The sequence below is a fragment of the Histomonas meleagridis genome, assembly GCF_020186115.1.
Source record: "Histomonas meleagridis strain 2922-C6/04-10x chromosome Unknown scaffold_85, whole genome shotgun sequence".
Classification (NCBI taxonomy): domain Eukaryota; phylum Parabasalia; order Tritrichomonadida; family Dientamoebidae; genus Histomonas; species Histomonas meleagridis.
This window is the reverse complement of record NW_027150932.1, coordinates 196,483-219,528: the sequence shown is the minus strand read 5'-3', so window position 1 is coordinate 219,528 and position 23,046 is coordinate 196,483. Positions and strand designations below refer to the sequence as shown.

Genomic DNA, 23,046 nt, shown 5'->3' with positions numbered 1-23,046 from the left:
TCGTTTTGGGAAACCACCAAAACGACACTTTTTATTGAATGTTGTTTAACATACGGTTATATCCGATAGGCATCGAACGATCGATTCACAACAACAACAAAAATTAAAGTTTATAAAAAAAATATGACAATTTCAATGCATTAATGCCTTTTTGCTGGCTTTTAGATTTTAATTTTAATGTTGCATTATTTTGACGACAGATTATTATTAATTTAATTTTGAATCACCAAAAAATAAAATAAGAACTTTTTTATTAGTGACAACAGTTCATCAAATAAGATTTTCATCTTAAAGCAAGTTTGCATGCATTCTAAAAAAAAATTAGATAAGAAATATAGATGAAAAAATTTCTTATATCTTAAAACTGCGGCACACAGGAACTAATTATGGACTTAACAGTAAATTATTTTTATAAGATAACACAAAATATTTTTTATTGATCTATCAATTATTTTTTTTGCAAATATGTGTATTCATATAAAATCTTCCTGTTGTACATCTTCAACTTCAGGATGATCGTTTTCATCATCATTATCGGATAAATCTGCATTATCATAATATTGTAAAATCAGATCTATTTGAGCAACAATCTCAATAAGCATGTCATTATCAAAAGGATTGTACGGTATGAACTGGAGAAGGCTGTATTCATCGATTAATTCGCATATTTTTTCTGTTAATTTCTGGATTTGTGGTTTAGCTGTAATTGAACCACAAAGGGTACCAGTATCCATATCACAAAACTCATCAATTCTATTCATTTGTTCTTCAGTAAGAAGATCACACTTTGATAGAAGATTCACATGTGGTATTTCAAGCATTGTCATTACAGAAATTGCTACCAAAGAACCACTAAGAAACTTAGATGGGTCAATCATAAACTGAGAGTCAAGAAGAAAAACACCACAAAGATGATATCCCTTATCTTCAAGATTCTTGAAAAGTTGTGGCAGAATATTAAGATGTGAAAATAATTCAATTTGACCAGGAAGATCAATGAGGAGGTAGTCATAATCATGATTTCCTATTTCTTCATCAAACCAATCATGATCTTCAACTATTACTTCCATACAATAAATGAGACCCCCATTTGGTCCAAACCCTTCTTCTTCCATAACTTCTTTTACATTAATTGCATCGCGAATATCGATCGTTGGTGTGTAAGCAAGATTATCTGCTGCAGGATCAAGATTAACAGCATGCACATTTCTTTTTGTTACTTCAAAGTGGTCCATAAGACGCTTTATATATGTTGTTTTTCCAGATCCAGCAGGTCCCATAACAATCTGAGCATAGCGATTGGACATACAGAAAAGTGACGTTTTAAACCAATTTAACGGTCGTAATACATGAGCAAACTTTCGCTTGGGATCGACATTGGAACAACAAAAATTGCAGTTATCGTAACAAATATAGAAAGTAAAGAGGTTCATTTTGTTTTATCAAATAATCATAATGCTATTGTTAACACTGATGAAAATCTTTCGGAGCAAAATACTGATATATTAATTAAAAAAGCTATCAACTTAATACAAAGTATACCAGAAGACCTTAAAAAGAATATTTTATCAATTGGAGTAACTGGTCAGATGCATGGAGTAGTTGAATGGAATTCTTCTAATTTAGTTTCCAACTTGGTTACATGGCAAGACCAAAGAGGCACGTCAACAGGTAAACTGAGTCAGATTCAAAAACTTAAAGGATGTAATAATCTAAAAGATGGTTTTGGCTTCACAACACTTTCAATTCTCGCATCAGAAAACAAACTATCAGAGTTTGAATTTTGTGGAACAATCCATGACTATCTAGTCTGGATTTTAGTTGGAATGCCATCTAAATCTTTTATTGACACAACTGATGCAGCATCATGGGGACTCTTTAACATCGAAACAAATAGGTGGAACTCAGAATCAGTTCATTTATTGGAAATCCCAGAAAGCATTTTACCAACAATTTACAACTGTGGTTCAAAAGCGGGACTTTTATCACAAGACATGGCCTCCAAAACAGGCATTCCATCTGGTATTCCTGTTATGGTTGCTATTGGTGATAACCAAGCATCAATAATTGGAACATCAACAAAACCATCTGCTGATGAATGCTTTATTAATATAGGCACATCTACACAGTTATCTGTTGTAGCTTCAAGGGAAAAAGCACTTTCTCTTTCTCCATCACCCACATTTGAAATACGACCGTTTATTGATGACACTTTTCTTATCGTGACTGCTCCATTATGTGGTGGAAGAGCGTGGGCTTTTCTTAAAGATGTTGTTAAAGAATGGATGCATTCTCTTGGCATGCCCGAAATTAGTGATGATATAATACTATATAGTAAGATTGATTCTTTAGCACTTAATGAAATTGATTCAAACGATTTACCAAAAATTGAACCACATTTTTTGGGAGAAAGATGGGATGAAACTCTTCGTGCATCATTTACTAATATTAACTTGAACAACTTCACATTAGGAAAAGTTGGAGCAGCTATGGCATTGGGAATTGTTTCGAATTTGAAGTCGAACATTTCCGAAGAATGTTTCAAAGATTGTAAATCTATTTTTGTGAATGGAAATGCTGCAAGAAAGAATAAAGCAATGCATAGAGCAATAGAAAAGACTTTCGGAATTTCTCCATCTTTTAAAGAAGGCGTTGAAGAAGCTGCTCTTGGCGCAGCAATTCTCGCAGCAAGATTAGTTGAGTAAAAATTATTAGATGTCTATGAAAATTCAAGTCTGTTTAATGTATTCCTTGTTCTATAAGTATAAGTATAATATAGAGATTTACATTTTTTAGGTGCTAATTCCATTCCTGAAAATTTGCAAAACTTTTCAACTGTATTTAACATGTTATTCGTATTTTCTTCTGAACTAGACATTAAAATAACGTCGTCTGCATAAGCTTGAATATTAAATCTAAGTATTTCATTATTGATTTCGTCTTCAATTAATATACCATCATCTTTATTTTTAATTTAAATTGCTTTTGATAGCGGTTCTAAACATTAATTGAATAATGTAGGTGATAAAGGAAATCCTTGTTTTACACCTCGTTTGACGAATATTGGTCTAGAATTAGTTCCTTTATAATATATTTCCGTGTTTATTTAAATTTTTGATAATATTAATGAACTTATCTGGGAAACCTTTGGCTTTTAATTCCCAAGTAATTAATTCATAAGGTAATGTGCCAAAAGCATTAATAAAATCTGAAGCTGTAATATAAATACTTTGTTTCTTCTTTCTGGCATTAGAAATTAATTCATTAATTGTTTCAATATGTCATGCTGCTTTATTAAATCCTTCTTTAAATCCTTTTTGAACTTCATTAATAATATTGACTTTATAATTGATATTTTGAATACATTTCGAATTCAGACAAAAGATAATTCGATATAAATTGGTTACCAAGATCTTAATTCTTCTGGTGCTTCTTTCTTATATAATAAAATACTTTTTGATGATTTCCAACTTTCTGGAATTCTTTCATATAAAATCATATAAGAAACTATATATTTAATAATTTTAGATGTAATATTAATATTGGATTTCCAAATTGAGTTAGAAATACCGTCAATACCATGACTACTTAAATTTGGTCTAGATCTAATGACTTCTTTAATTCTATCTTTATCTAATAACATAGTAATGAATAAATCTTTATCTTCTTTTTCAAAACAATTATATTAATTCCATTTAGAATCATTATTAGGTGGATGAAAATCAATTTTATAGTTACATTCATTTTTAAAGAATTCTTCAAATTGATTTAAAGGGAAAGGACATTCTGGTGTAGGATTTTTACTGATATGCCAATTAATACATTTTCTAGGATCTTCTTGATATAAATTTTGAATCTTTTCTAAATATTTTTCACTTAAAATACCACTTTTGGTAGCAATTTCATCTTCTAATGTATTCTTAATCCAGTTAAATTTCATATTTCGAAATTCTTCTTCTTCATTTATAAAAGATCTAATATCTTGAATTTCTCTTCCTCCGAATGTTCTGTTAATTAATTCATCATCTAATTTATGTAAAATATTTACAAATTTATCTTCAATGATTGATATACTATTTAAGATATTTTGATTTTGTTCTCGATTATTTAATTCTAAATATTTCTCAATATTTGAAATGAGATTTGTAATATTTCTTTCTTTTTCATAACTAATTCGTTCTCTTCTTAATTCTTCTTCGTTATTATTGTTTTTGTTTAGAATTGGTCGTCTTCTTAACATTTTGTTAATTGGGATCTTTAAAACTGTTCGAATAGTTTTTCTGACGGAAAGAATCATTTTTGCTATAATTCCTTCCATTATAAACCATTATTGATCATTAATTTGATAGTTGTTTTTAATTTTGATCTTCTTCATTAATAAAATAATTTTATTCTTTAATAATATACTTATAGGTTTTCTCGAAGATCTTCTAATCTTCTCTGTACATTTAAATATATTAATTCCATTTAATTCTTCTCGTTCGCATTTCTTGATCCATTTTTTTGCTTTATTTAATAAATTATCTAAATTTTCTTGTTCTAGATTATTGGGTTGATTATTATTATTAATGATAGTAATATTTGGAATAATTCTTTCTTCTTCATTTTGATAATGTAATTGTTGATCTTCTTCATTATTATTATTAACTTTTTCTATTTGTTGATTAATTACAACATTGTTCTCAATTCTTTGAATCATTCTTCTATTTCTTAATCTTTGTCTTTCTTCACTTTCTCTTCTTCTATTAATTATTTCTTCATTATTATTATCATCATTATTGTTATTTATTTGATTTTGTTGTACTGGTTGTTGTATATTGATAGGTTCATCTTCAGCTCTTCTAATTCTTTCTCTAATGTTTTTCATTTCATCTTCATTCTCTTTACATTTAGATTTGATAAATCTAATTTTATCTTCTGTTAATTCTTTATTAATGTGAGATTTAGCAATAGCATCTTCAAATTTTCCTTGATTTCCTGCTACTCTAGATGCACCATGCATCGATTTAGCATGTAAACCTATATTATTTATTGAGGTTCCAATGGCTCTGCAATAATTACATTCTTTAATCTTTTTGGACTTAAACAATTTCTTTATAGTTGGTGGGTTCCTTTTCAATGGATGCTTCACCCATTGTAAAATCATTGCCCAAAACCAACCATAAATGTTCTTATCTTTGTTGTATTGTGGATGAACTTTTCGAACATGATTAGCTAATCCTGTTTTTAAGTCACCTACATATTTACAACTTGAACAAAAACAATTCCATAAAGTTTTCCGATGAGTTTTCCTTTTATTACCATTACTTTCAAATGTGATAATTTTCCAAAATGTTTTCTTATTTTAATTGATCCAATTGTTTCTAATATTTGATTCCCTTTTAATATTTTATTATGAACTTCTCTTTGATGTATATCTAATAATGTATTAGAATGTGTTGCGAAACCACATGTATGTGAACAGACAAATGTATTAACACCTGGCCATTTCCTTTTAATAACTATTAAGTTTGTAATATAATGTTCTTCCAAGGGTTTATTATCATCTATCCAATCTGAAATATTATTAATATTATACGAAATTAATTTATCGATTATTTCTTTTAAATCTTTATCAGAGTTAACATTCCTTAACTCTTCAATTAAATCTTTTGGTTTGTGTGATAATTCTCTATTATTTTATTCATATTCATGATTATTTCTTTCATTATTGTTATTATTATTTGTATTCTGTGTAACATTTACATTATTTTCATTATCATGATTTGAATTTTGAGTATTATTTTCAATATCTTGATTAATCCCTTTGTATGTTAATTGATAATTTTGTTGTTGTTGTTATATTACATTATTATTAAATCTGAAGTTTGGTACTGGTATCTCAATGTCGATTTGTTTGGGTATTATGTTGAAATTAAATCTTGGTATATCTATGGGAACTGAAATATCTCTAAAATTATATTTCATGACATCTATATCCATTTTGATCCGATCTTCGTAGAAATCTATCTTTGGGATTTCAACAGGAACATCAATTTTACTTTCTACTAATTGATAATTTGGCTTTTCAATAGGTATTAAAATATCTTTAGGTTTATATACAAAATTAGGTATATTAACTGGAACGTCAATTTTATTTTTAACTATATTAAACTCTGGCTTTTCAATTGGTACTTGATATTTATGGTAATCTGGAATACCTATTTCGAATGTAGTTGGATTTCTAACGTAATTCGGTATATCTATGGGATATTCTATGTCACGTTGAATTAATTGATAATTAGGAATTTCTATATTGATTGGCATTTGTGCCATAAAAAAGGCAGGAATATTAATTTCTTGATTAAATAATGTAATTTTAGTTTCTGGGATTCTAATAGGAATTATTTCACGCTCGATAGAAACTTCTGGTATTTTTATTTTAGTTTCTTCTTCATTTATATGAACTTGATTATAGTTTCCATAATTGTTTCTAAAGTTATTCTCTAATATGTGTAGGATAAAAGATAATAGTCTATTTCTTAACTCATTTATTTTCTCATTTCTAATCATTAATTCATCACTTACTTCTTCAATAATTGGAATCGAATCACCTATTTCACAATTGATTAGTTCCCCATTATTTTTAATTTTTTTGACTCTAGGGTCATTATTCAGAGGAATTTGGGGGATATTATTGATATTGTTTAAGTCAATATTATCTATAATTAAACCACCATCTATAAATTGAATTGGTAAACCTGGAACTGTTAAACCCATGTTTCTATTAATTAATCCTAACCAAGGTGGAGAGTTATTAAAATTAAAATCAATGTTTCTAAATAAAATCAAAATTGGAATGTTAGAATTATTACTAATAACGTTTCTTGGTATTAAAATATTTGTCTCTGGAATTCCAAGAAATTCTCTAACTGTAGGGATTTTGTTACGAATTTTAACATGACTAATAATTATCGACCAAATATAACCGTTAGTGGCAAATGATTGATCTAAGATTTTTAACTGGTTTATGTGATCGGCGAAATGCTGCCGAAAATCATCAGGGTTTTTAATAAAATAATTACAATTTGGTAAAGGACATTTACGTATAACAAAATTTTCTTCATGAGTATAAAATGAAAATGGTATTAAATTGTTGATAATATTTGGAACTTGGAATTTGATTTTTTCATATAAACAAGCGTATAATGTAAGTTCGTGAGGTAAGAAACGCTTTAGTTGGTTGATTTCTTGTGGTTCATGCTTTTCTTCCAAATATGCATGTTTGATGCATTCTGAAAATGTATAAAAAATTCGTTGACAAAGTGGATAAAACAAACATGGGAATGTGTTTTGTGATGGAATAAGGTTGTAGGTGCTAAATTGAAGTGATTCTGTGATGGGTAAATTTATCACATTTTTCGAGATTTCTCCGTTAAGACTAATGATACCTCTAGATGTGTTGGGGTCGTTCTGGAGGTGTTCCTGTTGTGTTCTGTATAGCCTATCGATGATTTCTGGAGAAATTATCTCGAAATTATTTATCTCCGAAAAAATTTTTTCCGTCCAAAAAAAATTCTTAATAAGGTTATCAGGGGTGCTGATTACGGTAGTATCATTATCTCGACTTAAAATTGCTTGCATATAAAAAATCAAAAAAATGTACCACCCAGGACTCGAACCTGGAATCTCATGCTCCGTAGGCACACGCCTTATCCATTGGGCCAGTGGTACTTCTGATAACAATTTAATTTGATTTATAAAAGTATCTATGCCTAACATTTTAGTTAAATCTTAATTTATTAAGTGCTCAGCAAACAGCAAATAAAAACAAAAAATAGATAAGTTAATGAAAAAGCTATTTACAATTTAAAAATCCAAGGTGAAATCTAATGATTGTATTATGCCGAACAATTGATCCTCAGTTAAGTCAAATTGAGGATGAATCATTGAGTTCTTTGGTGAATCAGAGGTGAGTAGCCATGTTGGTGAATCTATTCTTGTCTTGTTGTATTCTTCTTCTCCCTTTGGCTTAAACTCTTTAAATTCTATTGAACAATCTTGTGTAACAATTGCTACAGATGCGTAATTATTAATACCGCAATAATCCGAGTTTGAGAATATTGTGATACAGTTTCCTTCCTCTCCAAAAGGATATTCGTATCCAAATTGGCAATATTCGTGAGACCTTATTAATTTGGAAAGATTATTGGAATCCAAAAAAGACTTTAAATTGGCCGCGTTGAAAAAGCAGCCAGCTCCTCTGTCATTAGGTTTGAAATCTTCAATGTCCATTCTTGGATCACTCCATAATATTCCATTTGATATGGGTGAATCAGATATGAGCATAGGTCGAGTTAAGCTCTCTATGTCTTCTAATGTTGTTAGCTCGGGTGTAATTCCGCCATGAACGCAAAAAATTGAGTTATTAACAACAGCTGCAAATGGCATATAGCTAAAGCAATTAATAAACATTTCATATATTTCCGTAGACAGCTTAGTCTCGCATTCTTGCTTAAAGCCAAAAATTGATGTTAATTCTTCACATTCATGATTTCCCCTCAAAATATAGATATTTTGTGGGTAAAGAACCTTAAGAGAAAACAACAGTAAAAGTACCTCAACACTACATGCTCCTCTATCGACATAGTCCCCTAAAAATAGGAAATTCTGTTCTGGCGGATAATTGCATGTCTGTAAAATCCGAATGAGATCATCAACATTACCATGGATGTCTCCAACGATGGTGATTTCTCCATTTATTCTTAAAAGGCTTTTCTCATTTTTGAAGATTTCTTGGACGTTTTCGATCAATTGGGTGATAGTCGACTGTAATGGCAGAGCTTCTTCAGAGTTTGGGTGGCGTGAGTTTAATATTTTCGAAACGACTTCGTCGAGTTCGTTGCGGTCCATCCCAAACAAAATCTGACAAACCGTAAATTCTATTCATTGCACTTGCCGATTAATTGTGACTGAAGATCAAACAAACTTCGTAAAACGAAATTGAGAGAATAAATGGTTTCATAAAATCTATCTCAAGGGTACATTCGCACGCAATTCCATTGAATGAGTATATAACTTATTTTTATCACAAAACTCTAGTTATTCCCTTGTTAAGGCTTAAGCCTTAAACCCAAAATTTGATCAAATAAAATACATTTTACTTATTGTGCTATTCTTTTTTTCGACAGATAATTTAAATGAACTTAAACCTGATACCTTTATGTAGTGGTGGGCACATATACTTTATGTCTTGCTTAATGAATATAAATTCTTCAAATAACAATGGCAAATTTTCTTCAATTCTTTATTTCAACTAAATTAAGGCTAAATTTGAGACCCCAACAACAATGGTATAATATTCACCATGCAAAAACATTAAAATTCAATTTTTATAAATTAATGAAAATTAGCAAAATATTTTATTAAGGCAAATACAAACACAAGCTAGCTAATGCCACAAACTTTTGGTGAATTTATTATGGAAGAATTCTATGTTTTGAAAAATACTATATATATGTATAATATTAAATGAACGAATTCACTTTTTTCGTAACTACTTGAACAACCGCTCACGCTGTACTTGTGTTTAAATTTAAACAAAACTAATTATAAAGAAACAAATCGAATCAAGAATCAATCAAAATTTTAAATTAAAATGAATTGAAATATATAATGTCCTAGATGTGGTTAATCTGTTATTAAAGACTATTTCTTTTATTTCATGAAATTTCCGTTTGGCGCTACCAGACGAATTCTTGCAAGAATTGTCACTTTTCAAGATCACCAACTTTGGAAAATGGATACTTTTATGTTTGTTGATCCTGAAGAATTCGAAGAGGAAGAAGAAATTGGTGAAGAGTACACACAAGTGCTTTTAATGGGATTAGATGGATCAGGAAAAACAAGTGTATTCAAAAATTTTGTTTATAATGATTTCTTCTCCAAACCAGAATCAACTGGAATGAGAGGACATTTCAGATTCAATTATAAAGGGCATAACATATTTATACAAGAGTTGGGAGGAAGGTTTAGGTATCATGAATTTTGGGAAAAATATTATAATTCAAAGCGTGCTTTAATATGGGTTGTTGACTCTATTGACAGAGGTCGAGTAACAGAATCAAAAGAGAAATTAGATGAAATTCTAGGTGATAAACGTTTAGGCTCAATTCCAATTCTTTTGATTTTTAACAAACAAGATGGGAAGTACAAAATGACTGATGAACTTCTAGATGAAAAATTTCCAGTAAATCACTTTCAAGACAAAAAGATTAAGATGATAAAAACAAACTTTATAACACTCGAAAATATGAATGAAGGATTCGATTGGCTTATTGAGCAAATGGATAGTCCAATACAGAATAGTAATGAATAAATATTATTTCAAAGGAATTTTCATTTAACAGAACATGTTAAAAAATTGACTTATTTCTGTTCTTTGGTATGAGTGGGAATTTAACAGTTTATCTCTTTGTCAAAGGAAAAGTACAAAATGTTATGTTTAGGCAGACGATTATGAGAGGATCTATAAGTCGTGGTGTTGTTGCTGGTGCAACAAATAATAGGCAAGATAGACAAAGAGTTGATATTACACTTGAAGGTCCTGAAGACAAAGTAAATGAAATTATTGAAGGATTACGGTCAGGCAAGAAACTAAATTCTTGGGGAGCGCATTGTACTTCTGTCGAGATATTAACATCCGGAAAAAAGCCATTAGAGCATGAAGTTAACACATCAAATGTTGACAATATCAAGTGGAAAAAAGGTGTAGAATTTTATTTATAAGTAAAAAATCTGCTGTTTTAAAGAATTGATACTTTATACTTTACAAAGCGACACATCCAGTCATTGCGTAATTTCCAAATTATTAAATCATTGAAACTTTACATTTAAGTAACACATGAGTTAGAAGATCAATTAAAAAAGAATTAGCAACGATAAAGTCAAATGAATTAAAAATCATCGTATTCAAATTCAAAAACTGAAACAAAGAATTAAAAGATAAAGTAAAAAAAGGTTGCACAATTTATGCCAAAACCAAAAGGGCATCAGAGGCAACACCGCATTGATTGTTCTTGTTACGGCTCATACGGATGTAACCATTTTCACCCCATGATGTACCCCATGAGTTACGGACAATCCAGTAGTCAACACCATTGTCGGTACCATAACCAACGCAACCAACGGCATGGTTAAGGTTGTATGATGAGCATCTTGAGTCATTGTAAACACCAGATGTGTAAAGTTGGAATGAGTATGATGAAGCATCGATAGCAATATCGCAAACACCACGTGTAAGAAGTTCGGCTAAGTAATCTTCATCACCTTCGATACCATGTTCGTAGCTCTTGATTTGGATGACCTTCTTGGAAGCATCAAATTTGCAAGAGCCTTCATATGCCTTGTATGGATAGTCATCTTCTGCCATTAAGTAACCACTTTGTTTTTTAAGGATGTAATCTAATGCGCTTGATTCAAGACCACCATTGCAGCCAGAGCAGCTTGTAACGCAATCAACAAGGTTTTGTTCAGAGCATGAGTAAAGCTTTCCTGTAGCAAGAGCATAAGCAGATTCGCAAGCTTGAACTGTACCGAAAGCCCAGCATGAACCACATTGACCTTGATCCTTAACTTCGTTAACAATTTTCTTTTGACGCCAATCAACTGATTCGTCAGCCTTGACCTTGTTAAGTTTCTTGACTGTGTTTCTGTTTTCACCGTTTGGCTTATGACCGAGGAGTGAAAGGTATTCTGCGTGTGTTAAAGCAGCAAACTTGTTTAATGAAACCTTGAATGTTGATGCTTGGTTGTGTTCTTGAACAAAGCGTGAGTTAGCAAGATAAATACCTAATCTCATCTTGTATTCGTCACCAGTGTAAAGGGTGTTTGAAGAACGCATCCATGAAAGGAATGACTTTTCTTCGTGGCTTTTGATTGTAACTGCAGAAGCAAGTGCAATGAAAGCAAACATTTTTTTGAAGTGCAAACCCATACAACCGACATATTCAATTTTCACAGCATCGGTTGAAAATTTGAAAAGATCACCTCATTCAAAATTGAATACAAAAACAGTGCTTTTAGTGTGGTAAGAGAAAAGCGCCTGACTTCACTTTCTCCACTTTTTGAATGATCTCATAGAATAAATTCTATTTGTTAATAGAAAAAAATATCATACGAACTTTTTGAATTGCATTTACGACAGGGGGCCCCGAAATGATCGCCGATACCACTTTTTGAGTGCCCTCAAAAAGTGGTATCGGCCCGTCCGTGCCTGTGAACGACTATTAATCCTGCTTGTAGTCGCAACTTTTTAATGATACTAAGCGAATATATTATATGTGTGCATTGAAATTTAAAAATTGAATGGTTTACAAAACATGCCGATACCACTTTTTGAATGTTTTATTCAAAAAGTGGTATCGGCATATATTGATAATAGAAGAAAAAATACCAATATATTAATATATAGTAGCACAAGCTAGCTGGATGCATCCAGTTCGATTAAGCACATGAAAATTAAGCAATCGTTGTTCATATCAGTACTAGGCTTATATAATATAAGTAAACATAAAAAATAATAAAAATCAAATGAGATGGAATTATTTAATCATTTCAATGCAAGCATCAGTTTGACCTGTATACCTATCCATTGTGCGCCATGCTTCATAGGGTGTTAAGGATTGGTGAGTGAGTTTTCTCAAACTTCGATGCGTCCAAAAAATAATTATATTCATGAATTATGCTATTAATCTTAGGAATGCTCCATGCAACATTTGGTCCTTTGGCACGTTCAATCGTCAACCAAAAACGTTCTATCTTACCATTCTCCTCTGGAGTATAGGGGTGAGTACGGTAATCTTCAATACCATAAAGCTGGAGTATAAATTGAAATGGATTGCCGGTAAATTCTCCCCCATTATCAATAGTCAGCATTTTAGGTCGATGTACAACAGAACCTAGAGCTTTAATAAGCGCCGTGGCACAAGCTTCAGAAGTCTTACTTGATAGGACTTCATAATAGATCAGGAAGCGAGAACGATCATCAATGAATTCAAGGAGATAAAATCGTTCTCCTTCAATGGTAACATAGTGAATATCTGCATGCCATAACTGATTAGCATATTTTGCAACGAAAAGACGGAGATGTTCTTTGGGGAGCTTTTCAGGTTTCTTGTAACAAAGCAGTTTCTGTTCAGTAAATATCTTCCTAACTGACCACTCAGTAGTTGCAATGTTATGTCGCTTAGCAGACTCAGCAGTTCGTTGGTAGCCAACATGGTATTTGTCTTTGTAGTCGAGGCAAAAATTAACTTCCTCTTCTTTGATTTCCTTTGACGGTCTCCCTCGGCTAGGAATTGCTATCCCCTCGAGTTTGCAAATTGCATGGATCTTCTCTCGACTGATATGGAATATTTTCCGTGTATCTTCGACTCCATTGTCATTAATTGATTGACGGAATGCTTGGATATCGATGCCATTTCTCGGATCGTCGTTACTTGAGTTCTTCTTCATTGAAAAATAAACCATTGAAAAAGTGGAAACGATACAATGGGGCACCCCCTCATATAAACAACAAGAAAGTGACGGAATAAACTTTTGAATTCTCATATACAAACAATTCTATGAGTTTCATCAAAAAGTGAAGGGAATTAAAAATTCAGTACAAAGTTCACTTTTTGATAAATCTCATATGAAATTTTCTTTTACTCGTTGTAAAATCCACTTTTTGAATCATCTCATACAAACAATTCTATGAGTTCATTCAAAAAGTGGAGAAAGTGAAGTCAGGCGCTTTTTCTCTTGCAACAAAACAGTGCTTTTAGAACGCAATACATCGCCACTTTTTAAAATTGAATGAAAAGTAAAATCATGGCACTTTTCTTTCATCGAAACAGTTCAAACATAAAAAAAATTTAAATTTCGAATATATATAAACATTTATTCACTATTTGCAACAATTTTCTCGAACAAAAAGGTTTTTGCTAATGATTCAGAGCTATATTCACTTTTTTCAAGTTCGTTATCTGGTATTTTACTAATTTTTAATATTGCTTCTTTTATTTCATCAAATGATTTTTGATCCATTCCTTTTGGTTTTTTTCTATATTCTGCAATCCATGCTGTTTGTAATAAGCTATGAAGGTAATTCGGGTAATGATTAAAATCACCATCTGTTGAATATGTTATAATTTTATTAATTTCTTCGAACACTGTTCTTGGGTTTAGAAGTCGTTCAATTGATTTTTGTAAATCATTCACTTTATTTTTCTCTTTTGAAAGGAATTCAGGAAGTCTATATTCTGAATGAAAAACATTTAAATTATTTCTAATTTCATCTAAAAACTTATCTTCGAAATCATCTGGAGGTTGTTGTAAATAATTTTGTATTTGTGAAACTATCATTCTTAATTTCTGTCCTTGAGCCTCAGCTACATTTGCAGCCAAAGCTTTCAGTATTACAGAAGACGGCAAATATTCAAACATATTTGAGATAAGTGACAACAATTTATTAAATGCATCGAATGATTTATCAGCACTTAAAAATATTTCTCCACTTAAAATGGAGAAGCAAACAGAAAAACAATTATAAATAACGTCAATGTTTGGCTCAAAATAAAATGGAAGTATTGATTCAATACATGAAACAGCTTTAACAAGAACAATTGAAGATGTATTAAATCGTATCATTATCGAAACTATGTTTTTAACGAAATCTGGAATATAAGAAAGTTGTGCTTGACTTTCTAATGTTTCTGTGTATTCTCTAAGAGATTTAATTGCTTCGTTTTCTTCGGGTATATCTGAAGTAAGTGTTAAAATATCGATTTCATTTAGTTCGGGATCTTTTCCCATTATGCGTAATACTTCGACTGAAAGATTTGATATACTTTTGTTTCGATGATATACACCTGTTTGAAGTCTATTACATATACTGTTCTCTAATGTCGCAAGTTTGCATAATGAATTAACGACTAATTTATGTATTGATTTGGAGTAATCACATATATGTATAAGAACGGCAAATAATATATTGGATTCTTGTTTATGAATATGCCCAAGTTCAAGAAATTTTTCAAGAAATATGAGGGCATTGTAAATGGATTCTTCATTGGAAAGTGTTATAATAAGTGAAACATATAAAAGAAAAAAATCTGAATTAGTTATAACTTTTTTTCGATCATTTTTTAGCATTAATGTAAGTGCTTGAAATGCTTTTTGAAATGAAAAGTCATCATTCGAAATATCAGTTTCAATAATTAACTCAGGAACAAATGATGACTGTTTGTGTATAGGAATTGAGCTATTTGTGCTTATAACAGAACTTTTGGATTTGGTACTACTAATTGATAATCGTGATATTTGATGTGTGGTGAAATATGATGGAAATAATAAATTGTAAACAGAAAATGAAAAAAGATCACTCGCTATTTTCTTGGTATATGTGTAAAGAGCTTGAATTTGAGAATCATTTCCAAATATTTTGGGTCTTCCTTTTAACTCAATTGGAAGATATCTTGGAGAAGAAAAATTTTGCTTAAAGGTAGATGTGGCTAATTTAGTTTTAGCTGATATTTCTGGAAGATTGTTCACATTTTCTGATTTTGATTTCAATTTTGCTTCAATTGAAGTTTTTGCATTTCCATTTTTTCTTTGTGCTAATTTTGATACTGTTCCTCTCTGTGGAATCATAGAACGACTTTTATTCGTCTTTATTTTATCCATAAAAATTCTTCCGTACGTTTAAAATGAGAAAGTGAAACGTTAGAGTGCCACACCCCGCGGCAAAAAGTGAAGAATCCGATTAAAAATGATCTAAAAAGTTAAATTGACGGCCAATAATAAAAAGGAAATATCTTTATCATTTCGAATAATAAACTAATATTGATGGCAAAAATGGTTATTTATTTTATTCGTTGATTTAAATATAATTTTTATATATTGAGAAATAAATTTTCAAATGAAAAAAGAAGATACGAACTTGTTCTATTATTGATGTGTTCGGAATTATTTTTTTTAGCTGAATAACAAAACGACATCCCTAATTATATAATTATCTTAAAAATATAACAAAAATATTTTAACATATCTTGCAATGTTTAAAAATCTTATACCAACATATTGCCAGAGTAAAAAAGGATTGAAGTCTCATATCTGGACTTCTAGTGAATAAATGATATTTTTAAAAACATTGTTTTATTATAGAAGATGTATGTACTAATAAACTATAATTCCTTGTCGGTGAAGATATAATTTTGCTTGAAATTTTGGGCACCATCACAAAAATTCTGGCTGCATTCTCGTAAAAATTTGTAATTAAATATTTCTTCCTTATATAATTATGCATACCACATTGAAGAATGCACTTAAATATAATATTATAAGCCTGAGAACTTCTAAGGAGATTTGTAAAAAATTCGAAAAAGTAGATTTATCATGCCTATCCAGGAATTTAATTGTACAAACAACTTTAACTTAATTGAGCTAGTTACTTAGATCCTTGAGAAATATTCATCCTTAATTATCAAATGCATCTCAATGTAATACAAGGTAACACGTCAAATAATATTAAAATTTTTTAAATATGATCTGTATTTAAGAAAATATGTCTCAAAGTGGATCCCATAAGAGTTAATAGGAATTAGGGGAAATTTCCTAAATGAAATGATATAACATTCGAATAGCTTTTTAGAAATCCTGAAGAAAGTTACTTAAGAATTTGAAGAATTTTATTAATATAATAACAAGTGATCGACCATTGTTGTATTTATGGTATGAAAGTTTTACATATTTACTTTATCAGCTGATAAAGTTCTAATACATAACTCAATGTCAATTTTATCTAAAAATTTATGATGTAACATTCTTCTAAAAGTACATAAATATAATCAACAACATTTATTTGATAAATTACTACCTGAAATTTAATTTATTACTGATAAAATATAGGGTAAACTGGATTTGGAAAATATGGATATGAATTCATATCGAAAATTGCAACCAATAAATTGACGATTTCAAAAGATAGAAAAGTTCCTCAATCACACTATTCAATTGACATCACAAGATCTTGTGATTTTTGATTATTTGGAAAAGTATAAAAAATATATAAAGATAAAAGATGAACATGACACAAAAACATGCATTTTCGTCGTTAAAAAGCAAAAAGTCTTTGAGAGCCTTAAAATGACTTTAAATAATGAATGGAAAATTTAATCCATATTATTAAGCACAGTAAAGAAACACTTTACTAAAGAAAAATCAGGATAAATTTCCTTCCATTGATTGATCGGAGGTTCCAATCATTGTTTTTCTGATAAACAAAAGATTCCGATCATATTTATTTCGATATCAACAAAATTCTTTTTCATTAATTTCAAATATTTTTTATTTATTTAATTTCAGAACACATCGAATTCATTTTACATATTTTGGACATCCACAGAATTTGCCCAAATCATCGCCACCATTATAGCTGCAGTTACTATTGTTTCCAATATTGCTATAATGCTTACTACTTTTGATTGGAACTTAAACATTGCCAAGTAGCACACGGAAGGAATTATATACATTAGCAACATCATCGCAGTGTTTGCGATTATCGAAAATATCTTATAAACAATGTTTGGCACGAACACGAAGAAGTCGCATAACAAAACCACTGCTAAACCTGTCACAACTCTTACAGAGTAAATTGACATTTTACCTAAAATTGGATTTTCGCTTAAATCCTCGCAAAACAATGAAGTAATTTGATCGACAAGTAAATAGTTATACATCACTGAGATATAAATATAATTAATTGCTAATGATATCTTACCGATTAAAGTAATTGGATTGTTTTCGAAATAAAAGAAAAATGAATTACTTCCATCATTGTATGTATACAAAGTAAAATAACAGAAAAGACCAGTAAGAAATGTAAGTATAATGCTGATGATAGATGACATTCCGTACCCAATTAAGATCCGACGCTTTGTTGGGTTTCGGAAGTGGGAGACAAATGATGAAAATAATGGGTGCAAAAATAATATGGAATTAAACGTTTGGAAACAATCAATAATGCTCTTGAAGTCTGTGGTGAAATATTTGATTTGATTCCCGGAATCAAGGCCTGATGAACTAAGTTTAAATTTGAAAAGTATAATGACACAAATAAAGCCTAAAATAAAACATAAGTTGCCAATTGCAGAAACTAGTGTCAAGCCTGAGAAATTTTGATTAAATAAACTTGGAATTGTAAAGATTATTGAAAATACATATACCCAAAAGAAATCATTATTGGCAAGTGATTCAGGAAGACCAATAGTACTGATGGACATTAATGATTTGATGATGTTTAAAAAGTTAATAATGGCATCTGCACTAACACTAACAAAATAAATAATTAGAAGAGCTGAAGGAACCCATGAAAACTTATTCCCGAAAATATTTCCCCAAATTTTTTGGTGTGTAATTATCGAAGAATTAGACCATGATTTAAGGAAAAGTCTGAAAGTGAAATTTGCAAAAAATAGAGCAACAATACAGCAGATGATAGCAGTCGCAATTCCACTATTAAAGTTGCTTCCACATAAAAAAGGTGTAACACCAATGCTAGCTCGAATCATTATAAATATACAAACAAACATTGGAACTTTGTCACTTCCTCCTGTATCTTCAAGGAATATGCTTTGATCCATGGATTGTCGACTGTTGAATTTATATGTTGAAAGAAGTGCGTCTCCACCTATCATTGCGATTTTGAAGTTTTCAGAAGGTTAAAAAAACGTATTTCATTCAAATTATGAATGCTTTACATATATAAATATTTATCGTTGTAAAAATGACTACCTATTTGAATTTCCAAACTAAGAATGGAATCAACAAACGAACCTCTCGAAGAAATCCATTTTAGTTTTGTTGTAGGTGGGAAATCAACAGCTAAGACAAATATTTGCAAAAGATTTTGTGAATTACAACCAACTCTTGTATCTCACAAAAAAATCTTTATTCATGTATGGGAGATAGCAAGTCAAGAAGAATACATCGAGGTTGCTCCAATATACTTGAGAAATTGCTCATTTGCAATGATATGTTTTGATACGTCAGACGCTCAAGGATTTCAGAAGGCTGATTTATGGATTAACTATATTAAAAGCGTAAAACCAAATTGTCAAATTGCCGTTGCAGCAAATAAATGTCATTGTAGCCAAAATGATGTAGAAATGAAACAAATAAAGTCATATGCTAGTTCCAAAGGTTTACCTTGTTATTTGGTCGATGGCCATAGTGATGATGACATTAAAAATCTATTTGATCAATGCGTCCATAATGTTTATGAAAATTATATTAAATTTCAACCACCTAAGCAAACAGTTGATCTTGCAAAAAGCAAAGAAACCAAAGGGAATTGCTTCCAATAAGTGTATACACATTATTTAATTAAATAAATTCATTAAACAAATTTAAAACTCCTTAAAATAATGTATACATTATGTAATATGATAGTTTATATATGTATCATTAAGATGTGAAATGTGTAAAAAAAAAAAAAAAAAAAAAAAAAAACATATACTTATTTCCAAAGATTAAATAATATATACTCGAAAGAAAATATTTCGTAACCAAGATTTCATGTGAAATTGCTAATAAGGTTCAAATGTTTTTAAAGAAAACATAATAATCAAATTTAAATATCTAGACTTGGTATTAGATTTTGAAAAAAAGTAATAAAAAATAAATATCTAAACAATGAATTTTATTATCAATATGCACATTTTTGGATCCCAAATAAAGATCCAGTTTGGAAATCCTCGAATTTTATTAACGGTCTCAAAAGGATGGACTTACAGGAGAGGATATTAATTTCTCAAAATCAAAGCGATCAATTATCCAATGAAGGCGGAGAGCTGTTTGAAGTCATTGACCAACTTCATCAATTTGTAAACTTTCCTGAGGAATTGCTTCTTCCTTTAAATGCGTTTGCAAGTTCCCTAAATTTGTCATGGGCTCAAGTAACGAAACCTATTCTTGATCAAATAATATCTACAGTTACAAACACCATTCAGAATAATAAAGAAATGGCACTGCAAATCCTCCAAGTCATCCATCCTTACATTCATCAAAGATTTCTATCAAAACTCTTTCAAGAAATTTGTGAAGTATCTCCTTCCATACCTGATTATTTTCTTTTTGAATTATTTGAACTACCTCCATCAATTTTCGATAACATTTTTACTTCTGCTAAATCCAGACTTTCTATTTATTCACAATGTAAGCCCATATTTATCCGATCCGTTCTTACTACTATCAATGAATTTTGTTGTAATCCATTAAATCTTGATTTATTTCTCAACAATATCCGTACTCGTGTTACACAAAAAAAGAATGAAGATGGGGTCAAAGTTCGAAATTTTTCTACATCCAAACTTAATCCTCAACTTTCTGAATTTCATCATTCCATTTGTTCCGAACCCATCGAAAAGTTACTTTCCATTGCAGGTGAACAGCTTCATTTCTATCAAGAGATTTGTAGTATTCTTCGTGACATATGGGAGAAAACCGGTAATTCCTTAACTGCATCACTTCGACTTGAATTAGCATTTAAATCACAGCAAACTCAATTTAAAGATCCATTGTTACCATTTGCCAAAAGTATATTTAATCTTTTTGATAGCGGCAAGCCCAATTATCTTGAACAAAACTTTCGAGCGTTACCCGATTTTCGTTTTATTACATATGATCCACTTTTACGCTTTTATCTCTATTGTGAATTTATACGACGGACATTTGAGCGCATTAAGAAATGTCGATATGAGCCATATGAAAATCGTACAGAACAAAACAAATTTCTTTTTTTGTTAACGCCAATGATGCAAGATGAAGAACGCGAAGATCTTTCGAATAATATCGAAGCAATTTTCATTGCATTTGATTTAGGTGAACCTCGTTTTAGTGAATGTTTAGATGCGCTACAAAAGGATACAAAGGTTAACGACGAATCTTCGCATCTGATAATGTTTGTTGGTCAGTTGTACCTCGAATTACATGACTCACCAGCTTTGATCGAAATCGCATCAAATGAAAACGTAGCGCCTGATGTGATTGTTGGCTATTTGATGATGAGATGGTTGGCACTTATGGGGCTAACAGATGCTTCTGCTCACTCTATGCTGAGATTAATCATTTGTTGGGCGCGAAAGGACAGATTTATACTTTCTTATTTGTTGGCATTGTTGGAATGTCGATTAGATAAAAGAATGAAACAAGAACAAGAAATAATCGGAAATATAATTAATGAAATTGGAGAATGTTGTTTTGAAGGTATAGAAAAAGCAATGTTTGAACATATTTGCTCTGTGTTAAATCAATAAATATTTTTTATAGATGAATAACGGTTATAATCGGCTTCGATAGAATTGTATAATTTACAAATTTTACAAAAGTGTTTAATGTATTCTATTGTTTACAAAAAATGTATATATTCAAAATAATCTATGTGTTAATTGAATTCATGAAAGAATTTTTTGATTGTTAAAACTTTACCTTCTTCACCAGATCCTTTCGCTAATGATGGACCTGCTTACTTCAACCCTAAGCCTCGTGTAATAACAGATCCTTTTTTAGACCCTTTAATTGATAATTCAACATTTAATTCTTCATTTTTTTCAGAAACATTTAATGATCCATTTTCTTCTCTTATGCGCAGACTCTTATTGTTTCCTAGTGAAAATTCACAAATATCTTCTCATTTCCAACAACTTTTTTTAATGAATTCTCCCACAAGTAGTTTTTTTCCTGTATTAGTTGAAATTCTCAAAAACCCCAATATCGATCAAACCAGCAAATTGTTATCAATTAAATCAATGACAAATTTTTCAATCAACAATGAAGAATTCAGTCGATTTGTCTTAGACAATTGTGCCTATTTTTTTAAACTTTATACAAACCGTGACTTCCTCCTTGATGTTCTTGATCTTTTCCAAGCTGTTTGTGCTTATGCCACTGAACAAGATTCAAAAATAATAATTCACAAACTTTATCAAGACAATCTCATTCATTATGAAGAAAAGGGAACCATTAGACCCGATGACGTCCGTTCCCGACTCCATTGCATATATTCTATTCTTGCCAAATACGGATCACAATTTCCAGATGAGCTTGTCAAATACATTCTTTCCCATTATAACTATCAAACTTTGGGTAAGGATCACCTTAAATGGTCCATTGCATATCCTTCTATGACATGTATCGAACAGCTTTTGCAACAACCGGAAACGAATGCGTACAAAATATTAATGGATTCGACGTCGAAACTTAATGCGAAAATTGTTTCCGCTGTTATATGTTCCGTTAAGAGTAAGAAAGATAACATAAAAATACTCGCGATGAAGATATTGTTTCAATCGGTAAATCATTCATTGCAAATACAGACAATAATGAGATGGGACTCAATATACAACAACCTGTTGTCGGCTTTAATCGCTTTGAAAAGTTTTGGCAAGAGTCAGGTCAAAGAAATGGCCGAACTGTTGTTGCAAATATTTGAATGTCCGACTATATCGAAATAAATATGTGATTTAAATAAATATAAATTATATTAATATAATTATGGCTAAATTTTATGTAATGAAAGAGTTTTACTTACATTGTTTTGTCAAAGAATTTGTTGGTTGTGTTTTACCTTATCCTTATATCTAATTTTTCCATCAAATCAAAATATTCTGGATTAGTATGATGTCCAACTTTCTGGTTTAAGAATTTTTATTTTAAATGCACCTTTATGTTTATTTTTAGATCTAACATCAATGAAAGTTTGCGCAATATGTTTAATATTATAAAGTTATATCATTTTTCATGTATTTTTTATACATGCATTGACATAAGCATGATATTTAGAGAATATTTTATAAATCAAAAAAAATTAATTTCTAACATTATGAATTCAACTCACATTCTATTTCATTTATTTTCTTCATATATTGAACAAAGTACCGAATTTTCAAATAACTACGACTTCTAAATAAGACATCTGATTGTTTCTTAAAATTCATAAGTTTTTTAACATTGGTCTTGAGAAATTAT

General features: G+C 30.2%; 7 protein-coding genes across 7 annotated transcripts; 3 read left to right on the top strand and 4 right to left on the bottom strand.

Moving 5' to 3' along the window:
- Window positions 1–473: 473 nt before the first annotated feature.
- Window positions 474–1,307, bottom strand: GO595_011115 (GPN-loop GTPase 3; the record flags this gene model as incomplete). Its single annotated transcript, XM_067913870.1, has 1 exon — window positions 474–1,307. One exon carries the CDS (start codon window positions 1,305–1,307, stop codon window positions 474–476), a length of 834 nt encoding a protein of 277 aa, XP_067768779.1.
- Window positions 1,308–1,589: 282 nt separating this feature from the next.
- Window positions 1,590–2,705, top strand: GO595_011114 (sedoheptulokinase; the record flags this gene model as incomplete). Its single annotated transcript, XM_067913868.1, has 1 exon — window positions 1,590–2,705. One exon carries the CDS (start codon window positions 1,590–1,592, stop codon window positions 2,703–2,705), a length of 1,116 nt encoding a protein of 371 aa, XP_067768778.1.
- A 5,143-nt stretch (window positions 2,706–7,848) lies between these two features.
- On the bottom strand, window positions 7,849–8,892 carry GO595_011113 (Ser/Thr protein phosphatase; the record flags this gene model as incomplete). Its single annotated transcript, XM_067913867.1, has 1 exon — window positions 7,849–8,892. The coding sequence occupies one exon, from the start codon at window positions 8,890–8,892 to the stop codon at window positions 7,849–7,851; it is 1,044 nt and encodes a 347-aa protein (XP_067768777.1).
- A 1,533-nt stretch (window positions 8,893–10,425) lies between these two features.
- Window positions 10,426–10,767, top strand: GO595_011112 (Acylphosphatase family protein; the record flags this gene model as incomplete). The annotated part of the gene is made up of 1 exon (XM_067913866.1): window positions 10,426–10,767. One exon carries the CDS (start codon window positions 10,426–10,428, stop codon window positions 10,765–10,767), a length of 342 nt encoding a protein of 113 aa, XP_067768776.1.
- A 241-nt stretch (window positions 10,768–11,008) lies between these two features.
- On the bottom strand, window positions 11,009–11,953 carry GO595_011111 (Clan CA, family C1, cathepsin L-like cysteine peptidase; the record flags this gene model as incomplete). Its single annotated transcript, XM_067913865.1, has 1 exon — window positions 11,009–11,953. The coding sequence occupies one exon, from the start codon at window positions 11,951–11,953 to the stop codon at window positions 11,009–11,011; it is 945 nt and encodes a 314-aa protein (XP_067768775.1).
- Window positions 11,954–12,645: 692 nt separating this feature from the next.
- On the bottom strand, window positions 12,646–13,494 carry GO595_011110 (Integrase core domain containing protein; the record flags this gene model as incomplete). The annotated part of the gene is made up of 1 exon (XM_067913864.1): window positions 12,646–13,494. The coding sequence occupies one exon, from the start codon at window positions 13,492–13,494 to the stop codon at window positions 12,646–12,648; it is 849 nt and encodes a 282-aa protein (XP_067768774.1).
- Window positions 13,495–20,042: 6,548 nt separating this feature from the next.
- Window positions 20,043–21,335, top strand: GO595_011109 (uncharacterized protein; the record flags this gene model as incomplete). Its single annotated transcript, XM_067913863.1, has 1 exon — window positions 20,043–21,335. The coding sequence occupies one exon, from the start codon at window positions 20,043–20,045 to the stop codon at window positions 21,333–21,335; it is 1,293 nt and encodes a 430-aa protein (XP_067768773.1).
- Between the last annotated feature and the right edge of the window lie 1,711 nt (window positions 21,336–23,046).